An 18,478-nucleotide genomic window follows, 5' to 3' on the forward strand; every position below is an offset into this window, starting at 1 on the left:
TCAGATTATATCTGAAACAGTTGTAATATATTTATTTTACTGGAATGCAGATAAAAAATATAACATTTTGAAAAGTTACAAGCAACTTGTCTTATTTATGCATGATTTGTCAATGAGAAATTACCATCTAAATGAAGGACAAATAGTAACTTACCTCATGACACTTACACACAACTGCAAATATTCAGAAAATATGCATTTGACAGACCTTAGATGAGTAAAATGTTTCCTAATTATTAATATTCATATTATAGTTAATATAATATAGTTTATTAATATTCATATTATAGTTGTATATCCAGATGTATAGCACCAGATGCTTGGTAATATCTTAATGCAAAGTAATACCCAGAAAAGACATTTTAGATTATATACTCTATTATATTCTATATATATTCTATTCTATATTCTCTATATATTATTTAGCCAAATACTAATCTTTTGATCTATAATACAGATTTAATTATTACACAGCAAAAGTGACTGTCCCAATAATTATGCTTTTCACTTTAGTAGCAGTCCCTATGATGACCCATCAGCCTTGCGTGCAAAACTGAGGCTATATCTTGCCCTTGCTACTTTTTATCAGTACAAACAATTCAGATACATAGTTAAGATTAAAATTAATTTTGACTATTTTATCAAACATCTCCCTGCTATGCAACTTTGCTTTCTTTTGTAATCAGTGTGTAACTGTATATTGCCTCAAGTCAGCAATGAACATCTGAAGTGGGCAGGTAGTTCTGCAAACAGCATGCATTAACTTCTGTAACATGTGCCACTGTGGCTGAATGCTTTTTCATTTTTCACCGTGTAAAGGTCTAAAAAGCCTCTAAGCTGCTCTCAAAAGGTCACTGGCTTTGCAGGTTGTCTTCCAGAAACACCAAAGTGTAAAGAAAACAGACTCCTCTTCAGTAATAAACCTTGACACCCGTTTTCTGACATACCAGGATGGATCTTCAAGAACAAAAAACTAAAATCGTACATATCAAATGCTTTGGTTAAGCCCATTTAAGGAACAAACTTTAATACTTTCATTAGAACACAAATTAGTTTTATCATTATTCTCAAAGTTTCTCTGTTGTATAAGACTGCATTTTAGCCTGTAAATGCGGTGTGTGAAAACAAGCTAAGAAACATTGCAGGGAATGTAGAAACATACCACAGAAAGAAAAATTGACAAATTTGAATAATTAAATAACATTTGGTAGAAGCTTTTTCATAAACATCACATCTGCATCCAGTATGAATTAATACTATGCATAAAGAACACATTGCACATATGTTTTGAGTACATGACAAGAGAAAGTCTGGCAAATTTTCTTACCTCCTGGCTTTCAGTAATTTCGTAGTTTTTATAATTATTGTAATTAGTCAGGGTCCCCCTAGACATAGACAGTATGTTCTTGCAGTTTACGTTGGCTTTTAGTATTGCTATTTTGTGTGTCTGGGTTATCAGTTTTCAGAACTCATTATTTTCCACAAGTGTTGGCAGTAAGAGGGACAGCCAGAAAGCATGTGAAGCCCGGAGATTTGGCAATGCAATGGAATATTCTTTGCATGAATACGTTTTTCATAACTAGGTTTATCAGTATGAAGAAGATGCAGCTGCCTATGCAAAGCTTAAAACAGCACATTTCTTAAACTGCAGCTTTTATTAAAGGCTTCAATTTGTGTTTCCAATTATCTGGCCTGTATTTTTTTGCCTTACTCTATTTTTACCAGTGTCACTGTAAGAATGGTTTTGACTTGGGCAAATGCCACTTCAATAAACTGCACCATGTGTTTAAAATGCACCTTGCCAACAAAACTGCAGCAGACTGTCCATCCCAGATTAGCCTCATCTACCAACGCCAAGCCCACAGATAAGAGGATCATTGAAGACAATCTTCCTCGGATGTGTAGGCTGCCAAAAAAGCCAACAGGGAAAATTTCTGAAGTATCCCTACTTCCCCAGACCTTTTCAACATATAACTGCTGTTTTATTTTAAGTTTATTTTGAATGCCATGTTGGTATACCGTAATTATTATTGAGCAATGTCAGATTTGTTTCCTCATTTTAAACTTTACACCTTGTTTACAAACATCATTAAAACAATAATTAGAACAATATAATAAAATAATAATCAAATGTTTGGCTTACTTATATTTATTTTTTGTATTTTTGACATTTACAGTAACCTTCTTTTAAGCTTGACTTTAGCTGATTGTCTCACTGACTGCATAGCCTTAAAAGGCAACAAGTTATGTTGATTATTACAGTAATTCCAGAGTTTAACTTATTTTAACTTATTTTCAGATGGTTAAGCTTTTTTGCCTATTGATGAACAAGACATATTTTCAAAAGAACTGATATGTATGTAGCCCACAGCAAACACAACTTTTATATCATAATAATAACAGTTAATAATGATAAACATCCAAAGTCTGTAGAACAATAAAGGGTTTAAAATTGGTTTCTAATGAAGACACAATGAGTGCTAATCGATTTTAAAGGGAGGTATGTCATGTCAACTGAATATATAGAACACTGTTTATATTAAACCTCAGTATTATTTAAACAAATACATAACACTGAAATATTGATCATCATGAGTCTGCAAATCTATAATGTACAAAATACATAATGTATATTGCATTTGGTAATGAGTTTTCTAACAAAAACTACACAATGTCTTTTAATTTACTGCTATGCATTTCAAAATAAAGGATGAGAGCCTTTTTTATATATATTGTGAGATGGTACAGGTTTTCTGTGCTGATTCCAGATTTTACAACCAAACAATTTTACAATTACTCAAATTGTGTTCTTATGAAATATAAAGTGTTTTCAAAGATTTTTTTTTTCCAAAGTAAATTCAGCTTTAGTACTTGATCAGTACAAAATTGATCAATCATTTTTTATTAGGATAGAGATATTGTTTGGCAGTTGTTTGTGTTGCAGTCCTCCTGAGCTTTCCCATTTCAAAAACCAGCAACATCATGCTGATATTCCACCTGGCTTAGCATATTTTTTTTCTGGAGTCTTCTGGAAAGTAGTACGAATCTAGCAAAATTATTGTGGAATTTTAGGACTTATGTTGCAGCCTAGCTTTTAAAATCGACCATAATATTACACTCATATTACACTCTTACAATGCAAAACCCCTAGCCCAGCTTTATACGGAGTGGTGGTAACAAAAGCTTATTAGGCTCAATCAATGTTTCATTAATGATTTTATGGTATAAATGTTTTTGTACAGTTGTCACTTTATGAGCGTGATTGAGGATAATGTAATTTGTCTGGTTTGTCACAATTGGTATCACTATCAATACTGAACTTCAAACTATGACATGATCTGCTTAAGTTGTTGTGGCAGGATAATAGATACAGTACACACTGTACAGGGTAGGTTGTATAGGTCTCATCAGAGACTGAAGGTTGGGAAAGGAAATTTCTTTGCGAGTCATAACCTTCAATGAGAACAGGGCAGAAGAAAGTCATCCACATGGTTTTTAGGTTCACACCATAACATAGGTATTCCAAAGTTCAATAAAATCTTCCAAACTTTACTCCATTTTTTTAAAGCCTTAGTAATTTTAAAAATGGTTGTAGAGCCAATGAGTTATCTTGATCTCCAAGCTTCATTTCAAAATATGCATGATAATGACAAAATCCATTTGACAAGATCTCATTTGTTTCTATACCACATATCTTTTTCAAATAGAATGTGTCAGGGTGATATATGCAATCTCTTGTTGCCATTTGAATATGTGTGAAAAAGAACAGACAAAAATTAAAATTATAATTTATATCTAAATGTCTAAAAGCCCTGCCAGATCCAGATTTAATTCAGTCCTAGACTTGAGGAGTCAAAAATGTGTGAATGAATTAACATGAAAACCTTTGCCCAGATCAGTTTAGTTTAAAAGATATAAAATGCAGTTTGCCATTAACTTAGACTTTATTCGACAGGAATGGTGTTAACAGCACTGAGTCTAGAGAAATTGTGTGTGACAGCAGTTTATGTGCATCCATCTAGGGTAATCAAAACAGAGCTGCTGTGTTACAATTCCACAAATACTGTATATATATGGTATCTGAATAGAAAAAGAATGAATAAACCATTCTTTGTAAATATTGTACGTGTATTTATATTATATAGCTATCATTTTGTGAATGTTTTTACTTAACTCACAGAAAACTGACAATAGTTATCCAGAAAACTCTATGTGCTAAAAGCAAATGCCATTTTTGAATTCAGGACACCTGAATTAATTAAAAAAACAACAACATTGCACCATCAGATAAGTTGCATACCAATGAATTAGTTCTATTTCATTCAGCTTCTGTCATTTGCCATATTGTTTACCCAATCAGAGCAATCCAGATGCAGGCTTTTAACACCTTTGTTTGACACTTCTTTTTACATACAGTAGACGTTTCGTTCTCAATGGCTGCCAGATTCTGAATACAAGAGACTAATTACAACAGCTACAAGCCTAGGAATGTGCGAGGGGAGGTATTTGATAAATACACCAAAATGCCTACCTAATGGCTGTACATTTCAAGACAATTAAATAAACAAAGTTAATGTTATTAACCAAGGATATGTATAATATGTATTCCCATTCAATTCTAGATATCTTATATCTCATAAGAATTTGGGGTTTTATTATAATAAATATCTGTTCCTCCACAAATTTTGAAAGAAAGACTACTTCAATGGAAAAAGACATCTCTAATTTCCTCCTATTATTCATTATATTCTAATTTTGAGTTTTGGGTTTTGTAAGTGTTCTCAGGGACATGTCAAATTGATTTGAGTTTTATTTTCATAAAGTTACACAGTACAACAGGAATTCTAACTATTTTTTCAAATGTACAGAACATTGAACAAAAGAAGAAACAATTGTCTAAAGTAGTATTGGTGGTATAAGTATTGAAGGAGTATTACAAACAGTTTAACATTGCTCTAGATGTCCTGTCTAGATTTTGACAGGTTTTGTTGTAACATGGTTATTATATAAGAACATTATATTATGCTAGAGTATTAGTTAAATTACTGTAATAAATTGTGCAAACGTATTGGAAGTTGCCTTGGTTAATGGTACATGCTACTATATAAATTAATATACAGTATAATGAGCCCAACAACAGAATGAGACGTTGTTTTTTTTATTTGATTGAAATATGCTAGACAGAGGAGTGAAGTTCAAATATAATAGATTTCAAAATCAAAACTGACAAAATTTTGGTTCCCATGTTAAAATCATAAAAAAGAACAGTTAGCAGCAATGGTGTAACCTAATTTCTTTTCTCTCCTCCATTTTCTTTCTAGCACCTCTTGTTGACTCCAGTCCAAGACACAGCAGTTCGGCCATGTTGATGCTCCTGTCAGTTGTTTTTGTGGGTTTAGCTGTTTTTTTAATCTACAAGTTTAAAAGGTATGTGTCACTCAAAACCGCTGAAGAGCTGTGACAATGCCTACTGTACAAATAAATTAGGAATTGTGGCCTTAGGCAGCGGGACATCTTAATTTTTCACATCTTAGTGGCCAGTTATTTAGTGTTGCAAACAGAACCCCTCCAGGCTCTTAGAGGGTCTGGTGGTCCCCTTCCAAATCTTAATTTCCACCCACTATAAACCCTCTTCAATTTAGAAGTGATTGATAACTAAAAAGCACAAGAGAATTCCTTTCTACTCCCTTTACAGAATTCACTTAATTGTCACTTTCATTCAAAAAGACAGGTATTCAACTTGGCTCAACCTTTTAACAATCACTAATCAAACTGCTTTAAAAAACACTCGGGAGACACTGGTGTATTCTACCCAATAGACTCAGCACAACCAATGCACTCAATACCTTCAGCTCAAAAATCATCCTTATCTGTACCTGGCCTGTTTGGCCAAGAATGCAGTTCACAGCCTTTGCTTAAAATAATTTGCACCCCTGACACAGCAGCAACCATTTTGATAATCTCACACATCTCTCACTCTGAGACTGCACACCTGTGTGCTAACATTACAGCAGAGAAACACATTGGACTTCACGTGTGCCCTATAGTTAGGTCAGCACACACCCCTTCTTTTTGTGAAAGAGCCTACATACAGACTAACTGCTCTAGCTACCTCTCTTGGCTGCTCTTACATACTTATTACGTAAGTCAAGGGTGTGACCACTTCCACTCAGAGCCTATCATAATTACCCTTCTCCCTCCTGTGGAATCTCACTACCTCAGGGTGCCGATTATTCAATTAGATCAGTTGTGCCCCATTTTTACTCTGGCTGTCTCACAAAGCCATCTCTCACTACATCACAATGGCATATATTGGAATAATTGTGTATTGTTAACCATACAACTGATAAATAGATTGCAACACTCATTTGGTCGTTCAAAACTGATGCTTCAAAACACTAGTACTGTAGTTTTGAAAAGATGTAATGCATTTTATTATTTAACATCTTAAACCCCAGTTAAATAAGCAGTTTACAGTGTAAGGTTCAGAATAAAGCCCACAGACTTCATTGCAGGCTTATTACAAAAACATGTAAAATATGAAGTGATGTACTGTATTTGGTATACGTGTTTTCTGATATGCAACATGCAAACTAGTTCAGAGGAAATATCTGCAAAATGTACAGTTTGAACATTTTGAAACAGTAGTGATCCTGAAGAAAGCAAGATATGTATGGACTTTTAATTGATCACAATATTTTGAACCATGGGTTACTGTATGTCATCAATAATATACAGTACTGTAAAACTACATTCAGAGTCAGGACAAAAAGTGGTAGTAATTGCAGTAATTGGAAAGCTGGATTGTGTGCCCCCTATCTGTTTTCTTTCATGCTGGTGAATAAACTAATTACCAAATATTCTGATGGGAAACTGTATATTGGGTAGTGCATCCTACTAAAAAAGAAACAAAGCATGACATACTGTAATCTTAATAGAACTGTGAAGAGGCAAGTCATAATTCGTAGATCCAGAGAACATGAGGAGTCAGGATTTACACCACTGTAGTTACTATTTTGTAAATCCTCTTCTGGTTGTGGATCTCACTGACAATATGCACCCTACAGTATGTGTTAAGTTTCTTGTACCTCTGTTTTTTTTTACAATTCCTAAGGGAAGAATTGCTCTGAGACTTCCAAATTCTTTTGTTTTCATTTGTGAACTGGCTTCTCAAGTTCAAACCAAAAATGTTTGATTGGATTAAGGTCTAGAGATTGAGATGCCCAGTAGAGAGCAGGCATTTAGATTTATATTACTATGCACTGAGCCATTTATTTCTAAATTTGTTTAGACATAATATAAAACAGCATAAAATATAAATACATATTTATTCCTAAATATATACAGAAGGTTTTGAATAATTTTGATGCTGGAATGTTCACTTTTGGCGAAACTTGACATATTTCACCAAGGACATTAGTCTTAACTCAACATGACTTTTAACATTTATACACCATAATGTTGATACGCATGTCCAAAGATGAGACAGATAATTGATTGCAATTTTCAATCAGATGTAGTCATAAAAAATCTGGTTTGTGGTTTACCATCAGAAGGTGCTTCTTCCTTCCAAACTGGCACAAATGCCACATTTTTCAGGCAAGATTGAAAGGTCTGGCAGTCAGTATCCTGAAAATGCCAGTTTGAGTTGTGCTACTGCCTTTAGACTTACAGTAACAGTACATGTCTCAAAGCCAAAGGTGGCACAGAAGTGTCAATTTCCCAATGTATTGAGAAATGTAATTCATTATTTATGACTAATATCACTTTGTTCTGCACAGTGCTATTAAGATTATAGTATGCCATTTTCAGAATGAATTAAACAAGACACAATCTTTCTTTTATGTGGTGTTATTTGTTACTAGTTTTAGAGGTATGATTAAATTTGGAGGGTAGTTCACTATACTGTATGTATACTTTGTCCTTGGACTGAGTAAAATTCCAGCTCTAGTCCTCCCTTTCGAAGAGATTCGATAATTATACCTATATAATAAGTCGATGACAGCGCAGTTTTGAAATTATTTTTTATGCATCAAAATGTGATCTATGGTCAATACTGCATATTATGAATGTCCATCACTCCAAAAAAAAAACCCACAAAAAAACGTAGCTTTGGTATTGTTAGGATTCATCAGGGTCCCCATGTTTGCGGGTCAACAGGTGCTTTTTGGTTTAGTAGTATGAGTAAAGCCTGATGTACAAAACAGTCTACTCAGAAACCTGTTCTACATAGGAACCTGTTGTGGTTATACACTGTTTACAAGAAGTCTTCAGAGGCAGAATTGTTGCATTAAATACAGTAGCATCAATTCACATAAATCATGGCTATATTTATTCATTCATTAACAACTTATGTTTTTTTTGTAAGTTAATAAAATTCAGCTAACAGCTTCAAACATATTTTACGGCAATATTAAATGATTAAATTGGCAATGTAGATTCAGAACAGACAATAAAAATAAAAGTAGCTGATAAAATTACTATATTCTAAAACTAAAACAAATTGCAAGAAATGTTAAAGTACACAACAACATTGCAGTTCCCTCTGAGAATGTAGGAAACCTAGAAAAGCAACAAAAAAGTTTTAGTAAAGTGTGCAGTCTTTAAAACTCTTGTGTGGATTAGAGCTCCTAATTAACCTCAGTAGCAGTTAAATCGATAATTACACAATCACTCATTTTACAGCCGATGGAAAGAGCCAGTCTAGAGCATGGGTGTAATAGTCTGTACAGATAAATGCTAATTTGAAATTAACTTGTAACACCTCAATAAATATGCATCATCAATTCAATTAGAAGTATATCTTAAATTATACATTACTTTGGAGGTGATGTTACATTTGCTTCAGGAAATATTAATTAATAACAATAATAATATCCTATTTATCAATTTGAGCAACTATATACTGTAAGTCGACATTCCTTTTCCATTAATTCCACACAAAATATTATTGTGGCAGCTGTTTTATTGTTAGAGGCCAGGAACAGTCCCTATTGTTTGCATCTTATTTGCTGCCTTTCCATTGCAAACTATTGAGAACCTAGATAGGTTAGAGGGTCTTCTTGAGATGTTTGTAACTGTGCATTTGTTTTCTATACAGCATGTAAGCCACTCTAATTTCAGTTCTGTTTAGTAGAGGGGAATCAACCTTTACTCTCCACTATGTAGAATGATCTTGAAAGCTGTCTGAACGTATAGTTGTCTGCTTTTTTAAGCTAAGACACACTACCTGCATGAGCATGTGTCTATAACAGCAAAATTGTGTTCTTGTGCAGTGTTTTATCCATCACGAGACAGTGCTTCTGCCACAATGATAAGTAGAAATGGGTGCAGATACATTTGTAATCGCCATTCAAATTGTTCTGAGGTTGTGTTTACCCCTTTTCATGAAGCTGAGACCCATTAATCATGCCTCTATTAATTGTCTTCCATTTAAATGACCTTGTACATGTTCTTCTCAACCACTTCAAAAACTGTCACCTTCAAATGTCTAGAAGATCATGACAATGTAAGTTTGACTGAGTTGAATAAATGGTATAATTGATAAAGGTGAAATTACAGTTCTTGCCTTGATGAATAGGGGAGAATTTAATTTAAGATTATTTTGAACAGTCTGAAAATAGGCATCTTTTTGGTCATGACAAAGCATACAGTATGGGACTGTATGTTCTAGAAATCACAGTTGACTTACTGCAGTCATAACAAGATAAGTTAATATTAGTTGACATATTATAGTACAGTAATATTGAAGATGAAGTATAGTATCATTAGTAACTGTGGTTGCAGGATTAATGATCCCAATAAGAGGTATACAACTGGTTTGAAGTTATAGCACAGTAGCTGAAGGCTTTAAGCCAAACCTAACCAGTCAGGGATGTATATTGATTACTGTTTTAGTCCTACGTTTATAAGTTCACACATACAATATAAACCTAACATCAATAACTATCCATTTTCTGACAGTTTCTGTAATTCAGTTGGTATCTTTTTCATCCTATTTATAGAAAAATTCCATGGATCAATATTTATGCTGAGGTTAACCATGAGAAGGAACAGGAGATGATTGGCTCAGTCAGCCAAAGTGAGAGTGCACCCAAAATTACTCTGAGTGAGTTTTCTAGTCCTGAGGAACGTCTGGAAAAGGAGCTGGAAACCAGGGTCATAGGTGAGTGTTCACATCAGTACACATCTGGTTTGTTTATATGCAAATTTATTGTACTGTGTATATTCTGATGCCTATATAGATGTCAAATATAAAGTCCAAATTCGATTTATCAGATTGAGGACTTTATTTTACTATAAACTGCCAACCAAGTAAACACTGAACAATTATTTTAGGTTTGAGTCTCTACTTTTACATAATTGTTATTCAACTGCATACAACCATCATAGTGTTGCAGGGGTTAGCATTACTGCCTCGCAAGCGCTGTGGCCCTGGGTTCATTTCTGGATTTTTCATGTCCTCCCCATGTTTGCGTGGGTTTCCTCCAGTTTTCTCCCACAGTCTAAAGACATACTGGTAGGCTAATTGGCCCTGGTGTGAGTGTGTGTGTGTGTCAGTGTACTGTATGCCCTTTAAGGGAAGTGGTGTGCCATCCAGGAGTGTATCCTGCCTTGTGCCTGTTGCTTGGTAGGATAGGCTCCGTGGTTCCCTGTGATCCCGTATAGGATTAAGAGGTTAGAAAATGGATGGATGAACTGCATACTGTGTATGTTCTGACTGAAAAAAAGAATTTGAGAATTATTTAACAATTCTCAATTGCACCAATTTTTTTTAAAAAACCCACCATAAAAGTCTGAAAGTAAACAGACAAATACTCTGTTTTTTAATGTGTTGCTAAACATATACTGTTTAGAAAACTATACACATTTAATAAATGAAAGCAGCCAAATGGACTGAGCAATAATAAGTAATTATCACATATTTAACAAACTATTAAAGAATCATTCTACATTAGAACAAGACACCTACATATCCTCTGTATGTGAAGCGTTTTAACCTAGAAATATATTGGAGCTTAAACAACGCTAAAAATGTGTTTGTATTTATATTACCATTAGAATCCTTGCTTGACCTTTTGCCTACTTAAGAAGTCATTTTTTGCTAGTTCAGCCTTATTCATTCCTGAATTGGGCTTCCTGAATTTCAACAAAAAGTATTTTCTTGCCATTAATACCCTGCCCTTTCCTTCTTTTGTGTTTTTCACTCCTTCATAACCTGTTATGAATAGAGGCCTGAGACACTTTGTCTGGACACAGTTGTTCTTCACAAAAAAACGACGACAAAAATAAAAACTTTACTCTGCAGGACTGAAAGTATAGGGCAGCAATGTCAAATATTGAATAAAAATGTGTATTTCGGGGTAACTTTATTAAGAATTCACAGATCCCAGAATAACAGTTAGCTTTATTGTTATTTTACACAATGTGACTGAAAATGGTTTGAAAAGGGGAAAATAAGAGATCCGTTCAGTATCTTGTTGTAATCAATTATCAAGCTGTATGATTATCAGGTTGTGATGTCTGCACAGAGCAATCAATAAATTCTATATTTCTCTGTGGCCTTCACCACTGTAGTTGGTTGAGAGCACCAGAAATTATGATTAGTTTTCATGACCTTTATAAGGCTTCAACACAAATTGATTCTATTTCAGTTTGGATTCTGTTGCCAAAGTACAAAGGCACCATAAGAGATGCAGGAAATCTAGTAATAGGTGAGACTGAAAACAGTGGACTGCAAACTTGCCACCATATGAGAATATTCTCCTCCCTTGATGTATTTACTAATACTTAATCTCTTCAGAATGCAGTAAGGAAACAGCATAAAAGCAATTCTTCCTCTCACATTTTTTCTGTTACTAATATTATTGTGGGAGGTCATTATTTTGATCTTAGCTTTTGCTTAAACAAATAATTATACCAAGTAACTTCCGAGAAGGTTCTGAAGGACAGGGCTGGGAAAGGTTACTGTTGGTCTTCTGGGTATCATTCACTTAGCTTTACAACACTGCTTCAGCCTTCTGATAATATGGGCATAGTGATGCATATCCATTAAATATACTGTCAAACCTTCTTGGCCTGTTTATGGTGCTTGCCACACCTCCTATCTTCATTAAAGGGCATGTTACAATTTCTACATTTATAATCTTTAAACCATTCCAATCTAGTTGAAAAAAGGGAAAATAATTATTTTCATATAACAATTTGAAGATTTGTACTCATCTGTTGAACTAATCTTTTTTTTTACTGTTTTACCAGGAGGAATCCCTAAAGTCAGTGAGAGTGAAAGCACAAGGGAAATTCCAAACTGCACTAGCGTTTAAAAACCTGTGATGCAACGAAGTGTACAAACGTTTCAAGATTTGGAGGTTCTTTTTTGTAATTCTAAAACACAGTCAATGTTAATAGTTTTTTAAGGACCTCATTTATACAGATTTGCATGGGTGTGTCTTGTTTTACAAGATGTATGGGTTCGATCGGAATCTACTTATCAAGGCGTTTTTTTATCCTAAATAAATCTTTCTTAATTTTGAGAAAGCAGGAATTATAAACAAAGTTAGAGAGCACCTGTGGAGTGTGTTGCTGTTGTTACACCACTGTGGTGTTCATTTATTTGTCACATACATTAATAAAAGTGCTGTTGGGCAAAAATTAAACAGCTCTTATGACAAAAGAGGACAATGTATTTTTGTACATAGCTTGGGCATTTAGCATTTTAGGAAAATAACCATTGTCTTATCATCCTTTTCTTGATACTGTAAATGTTCAATTTCATGCAGCAGTATTAAATCTCTATTTTTGTTTTGCATATTAAAAATCTTGCTTGGCCATCTGACATATCACATGAGCAGGTAGTTCTTAGAAATAAACTGGATTGTTGATTCCTTAAATAATATTAATAGGTTTTTACAATATTGTTTTTATCTTTGTAAGTGCACCCACTTTTCCTTCTATGTGTTGACCAGTCCTTTATAAGTGCTGAGGTCTGAGCTACTTTGACGGGACATCATTGTTCCTTTTTGGGTCTAACTATAAAAATTAAACATTGATTGCAGAGTAGTATGTTTTTAAAGGTATCTCATTTTGAGATAAAGGTATAAAAAAGATACCTCCATTTTTATCTTTTGTCTTTTCACTTTCAAGCAAGCACAATCAAAGAAAAGAGTGAAGAAATGTCCTCTACATAATCAGAATGTATGTCAGGAAAGGGATTTTTTTCATTCCAAATATTTCCAGCTCATGCAGTACAAAGGTCATGATTTAGAGGACTATTTAAAGAATGCAAACTTTTAAGCAATGCACATCATACAGAAATAAATTTTCAAATAAGGCAGTTCTCCCTTGCTGTAAAAAAAGAATGTTCTGATAAAGAATTTATTCTGATTAAAATACAATGAAACCTTCTATAATGAATGAGTTGTGTTACTGTTCACTTTTGAATTTTAGTCAGCACTTTCCAGCAGTGAATTAAATAAAATGGAATGATACTGTTGACCCTGTTGTTTTTAACATTCTGAGAAGTGATAGAAATGGATATGCTTCTAAAATATGGAAATTATTAGTAGCCACCATGTAGATTGGCTTTCAGAGACAGGTTTAAGATCATCAGGTAATGCATTATTAATGTTATTGATGAATGTGGAGGCACACATGGAAAGCTGTACATGTAATTGGAAAAGGAAGTAGTCATTGCCACTGTCCATTTTGATATGTAGGCAAAGACCACAGACTTAGATAGCTACAGACTACAGTCTTGTGAATGGTCTCGTGATGAAGACAGCACATTGGCTACAGGTCAGAGGTAAACAAAACTAAGGTGTTGATGAGTATCCTTTCACTTATTTGCACCTCATCTTTGAATACATACACTTCCTAACTTGGCTTAAACAACATATCTTAGCAACACATTTGCCAAGTTTCTCTGTGGGACAGCAGTCTTTTCAGGGGGGATCTAAACCTTATTTTTAATGTTTCTTTAACATCAAGATACGAATGGTCTAGTGTCAGAGAGCTATCCTCATTGATTTCCTTGTTGCAATTGTGTTCAGGTTTTTTGGTCTCCAGGGGGAAATGGGTTAATTTTACTGTATAGTACTAGTTCTATTAAAACAGAATTTACTCCTGCGTTTGTAACTGTTTTTTTTCTGTGTGTTTTCTCTTTGTAAATAGGCATTCTTAACCTTTCACTTGATTCTGGAACTGTACAACACCAGTAGACCTGACCACAGTATGTTTTAAATACTTATGTTGGGTGAGAAACAAGACATTACCTTGCAAACAGCTTTCTTTTAGTTTTTCGTTTAATGAGGTCCTGGACTTGTGCATGTTAATACTGAGGACACAGGTGGTATACTGTAGATAAAGCCTGTTGTATATAGTTCTTTTTTTAATTTCCTAAATAAGACATACAGTTCAATACATTCAACTGGATTAAAAAATATGCTTCACCCTTTTTAATTTATTTTTCAAGTCTTTAATCATGGAACCCTTAAAAGTGTTTCAATTGTTTGCCCTGCTCTCTCAGCCAACAATTTTATTTGAATTCTAATAAGATGTGGGTTGAGACTTCTTATTCCTTGCTATTGATGTTGTAATGCAATTGGTCAGTTGCAGCTATAATTACCTGACATAAAATTAATATGAATTAATATTATATTTAACAAACTTCCTTCCTGATGCTCACAATTACAGTCCAATCAATTGCTAAATTTAAAATAATTGATTTACACAAACAACCAGAAAAAAATGGACAATTGGTTGAATGTTTTGTGTACAAATTTCCATTTTCACATGAAAATATCTGCTAAGGCAGTCTTTAGATAAACTCATATGTACAGAGCCTAATTATTTCCACTGTTTATATAGTATGATATATTGGTATGAATACAGCCAGCCTTTACTGCCATTAATATCACTGTAAAGAAAAACAAACTTTTTTGTATGTAAATGTTATTTTCCATATATGAAGTATATATTCCTAGAGAAAAAAAATACAAAAAAACTCAATGTACGTTAAGTTGACAAACTAAGAACATTATCTTCTGTACGATACTTATATGAAGAGATCAAAATATATTATACTACTGTCTTGTGTGTTTTAGGTTCCCAGAAGATAAAATGCATACTTTTAAACAATAGACAAAAGCAAACTACTGCTTTAAACTGTATCTCTCCCAGGTGAAAAGAGTCAGGAAACAAAGTCCTATACTTTTAATAAAAATAGAAAACAGGCGTGCTGGTTGCTGACAATTAATATTAACAGTAAAGGAAGACTTAAATTACAGGTAGATCAATTAAGTGAAGTATTTTCAGTTGTAAAAGATTGTCTATATACAGTAAGTGCAAGGTTTTATGTACACTAAGGAAATGTGAATGTCTACTGAATGTGAGTCTCATCTGAACCGAGAAAACAAAAGGTGTTATGTTGTAAACTGTAAAGTTTACAAAAGATTTATCTACCAACAGTTACTGAAAAGTGACATTTAGTACAGTACTAAGATTCAGCTATTTTATGCATCTGGCAATTTATCTTTTTCCCGAAATTACCGTATGTTTTTTCTAGATCAAAATATACATTTGGAGTTATCTTAAAATTTTAAAAGTATATACATTAAAGATACATAGCAAAATACATACTGTATGTTTAAAAGACAACACAGAGGAAGAGCTTGCCAATGCATCACACATTTTTAAAAAACAGTCTATTTGCCAGCCAGCAGGAGTTTGAAAACCAAACAATATCAATGTGTTTGCTTCAAGCCATTACAATTATTCATGAAAGCACTCAGAAAACAATTAATGAGTACCAGCTAAGATACATTATAAATAATTTATTTTGATTTAAGTTGAAATCATGGTTACTTTTTACCTCAAATGACTTTAATTGCTATCTGCTATCTCAAAACTTTTTCAGAAAATGAACAATAGATTCAGCTGAAGCACAAGAGGGCTAATTTCACATTTGTCAACATAAATTGGAATCTTACTCTTTTATCCCATCATCTTCCAAGAAAAAAATAACCACAAATGGGGAAAGTAGGATAATTCAGTTTAAATTATTAAAGCTGTAGAACAACCCCTTATTAGAGAATGTACATGAAGTAATTACAGGCTATCAGAATTAGCATTTTATCTTTTAAAGCCAAAAGATTGTTGTCTCCTTGATACCATGCATTCCACACCTTATGTATTGTACTTATTTGTGATTTTCTTTTAATGTGTATCAAAGATAAAACATTGATCTTATCATGCCTCATCTTAAAACCAGTCAGAAGTGAACAACTCAATATGTGCACCTCCTTTGTAGATGGTATTGTACCATTTGCAGTAATGAGCACCCATAGGTTGATGCGTTGGCACTCTTTCCACTGATTTACATCTCTGCTTTTTGCATGCAGGGATGAATGACATGCTGATGTCAGCATATAATTACATGAAGAGTACAGTAGCTCAAGGAGAAAAGTGCAGGTATTCAGAAATTATTGATTTCTTGACTGCTGAAGAATTGTATGGTTTCTTCAAATTTAAAATGCTTCTAAGAATGGCTTCTAAGACATTGTGCACAAGAGTAATGAACAATGAAACATTCTCTTTCTTGTCTGTCTTGTTCTCATTTCATTCTGCTGTGTTTAGAGTTTTGTTTTAAATTCTCACATAATTTCACAAGAGATGTGCAAGGTTGTAAAATGTAAAGTGAATAAGAACCTAAAAACAGAAACTTCATTTAAATAAACTGATATCTATCCTATCATATCTTGTAACAGTCCTAGTAGATTTATTTACTGTATGTGGAAATTTTTGTAACAGTGGTACATAAGATAGAAAAGCTTAGGTTACAGGGCATTTCATTGAAACAAATTCTGAGCACCATATTACAACTGAACAGTGAGGTCAGAGCATTAATAGATTGTTTTTTTTATTTTGTCAGAATGGAATAGAAGTTTGGGAGAAGGTCCTAATCTCACCCACTTCCAGACTCTTATGTACAGTATATTTATATACACTTCCTGAATTTCTCTTTTCACATCTCTCTCTCACCCCTCCTGTCACCCCATTTTCATCCTTACAACACCCCCCTACTGTAGGTCATTCCTCGCAAAAGTGAGGTGTTTTGCAGCCTCATCCTTATTGTTAGGTTACCGTTCCCTCAAACAGGCCAAATGAGTTAAGCTAAACAAACCTTTAATAAATTATCATCTGTGTCTCATTTATTAGGATCTCATTGACCTACTGAAATGATTATAACATAACATAATATACTGTATATATATATGTCTGATTGATTCTTAGCTTTCTCTAACATTACTGTTGTACAAGCCAAGTAGAAAATGCACTCAATTTTGGTTGACTTAAGTCTGTTGTTTCTAAAGCCAACATTCCTGTTGTACAAGCCAAGTAGAAAATGCACTCAATTTTGGTTGAATTAGGTCTGTTGTTTCTAAAGCCAACATTCTCCATTGGCTGGTATTTTCTGTCATCATGGTAATATTTTAAGCATTGTAATACAGATGCTACATTCTATCAGCTTGAAACATCTAGAAACAAGATGTCTTATAGATGTGTCATATCAGCATTCCAGAGAAAAACAAATGATCAGTATATAATATTAGTGCAATTTTGCACGCTTTTACAGCAAAATTAAAGAGCTTTCCTAAGAATGTAATTCACAGATTCTGGGAATAGGATATACACTATCATGAATCGTCAGTAAGTCCACATACAGTAATTAATCACTTGTAAATCCTTCAGTGGGCAAACAGTTGCAACATTTTGTCTGCACAGAAACTATGAATGCATGCACCTTCATACAGTATATGTTGTTCTTAAGTTTCTTGTTTATTTCAATATTTCTACTGTAAAGAGACTGTCATTTTGAAATCGTTGAAAATAAATGTATTTTTGTACATCACATAGAACCTTGTTGCTTTCTTTGTGACTTTGCTACTTTTTCAAAAACTCCAGTACCATGTTGTTTCTTAAATATAGAAAACCCGCTATTATCCAACAATGCAGGAATCACTTACTGTATGTCTGTACTAAGACAAACTGAAATAATAAGTATAATAGTCAGTAGAATAATACTGTAGATTAAACTGATTTAATTATAAAAAATCAATTACCTTTTAAGTACTACTGCACTATTCCAACTTTATAAATATGATTACATCTGTAAAACAAGTGTTTCCATCAAGAAAGATAAAAGTGAAATGCTAATGAAGTTGTTTTCTAAAACTGGTAATAAAAAAATCAATAGGATAACGGGACATCTCATGTTTCTGCTTTTTAACACACTTTTGTTTACTTTTTCTACACTATATGATCTCTAGGGTGGCACTGTGGCACAGTGGTTAACATTTTTGCTTCACAGTGTTGGTACCCTGGGTTCAATTCCAGATCTGTGTGGAGCATGCATGGGGTTCCTCTGTGTTTCTGCCCTCAGTCCAAAATCATACTGGAAGGTTAATTGGCTTCTGGGAAC

General features: G+C 33.6%; 1 protein-coding gene and 1 long non-coding RNA gene across 2 annotated transcripts in view; both read left to right on the forward strand.

Moving 5' to 3' along the window:
- sorcs3a (sortilin related VPS10 domain containing receptor 3a) overlaps positions 1-14,125 on the forward strand; it is a 290,460-nt gene extending 276,335 nt beyond the window's left edge. The window contains exons 25-27 of the mRNA XM_088635725.1: positions 5,322-5,427; positions 10,005-10,165; positions 12,259-14,125. Coding sequence (XP_088491851.1) covers positions 5,322-5,427; positions 10,005-10,165; positions 12,259-12,323 — 332 coding nt within the window. The 3' untranslated portion in view covers positions 12,324-14,125. The remainder of the gene's footprint in view (positions 1-5,321; positions 5,428-10,004; positions 10,166-12,258) is intronic.
- A 2,040-nt stretch (positions 14,126-16,165) lies between these two features.
- Positions 16,166-17,915, forward strand: LOC148661666 (uncharacterized). The gene is made up of 2 exons (XR_015939581.1): positions 16,166-17,352; positions 17,427-17,915. It is a non-coding gene; the product is annotated as an uncharacterized LOC148661666 (long non-coding RNA).
- Positions 17,916-18,478: the final 563 nt, after the last annotated feature.

The sequence above is a fragment of the Lepisosteus platostomus genome, chromosome 6 (genome assembly GCF_059453375.1).
Source record: "Lepisosteus platostomus isolate fLepPlt1 chromosome 6, fLepPlt1.hap1, whole genome shotgun sequence".
NCBI classification, from domain to species: domain Eukaryota; kingdom Metazoa; phylum Chordata; class Actinopteri; order Semionotiformes; family Lepisosteidae; genus Lepisosteus; species Lepisosteus platostomus.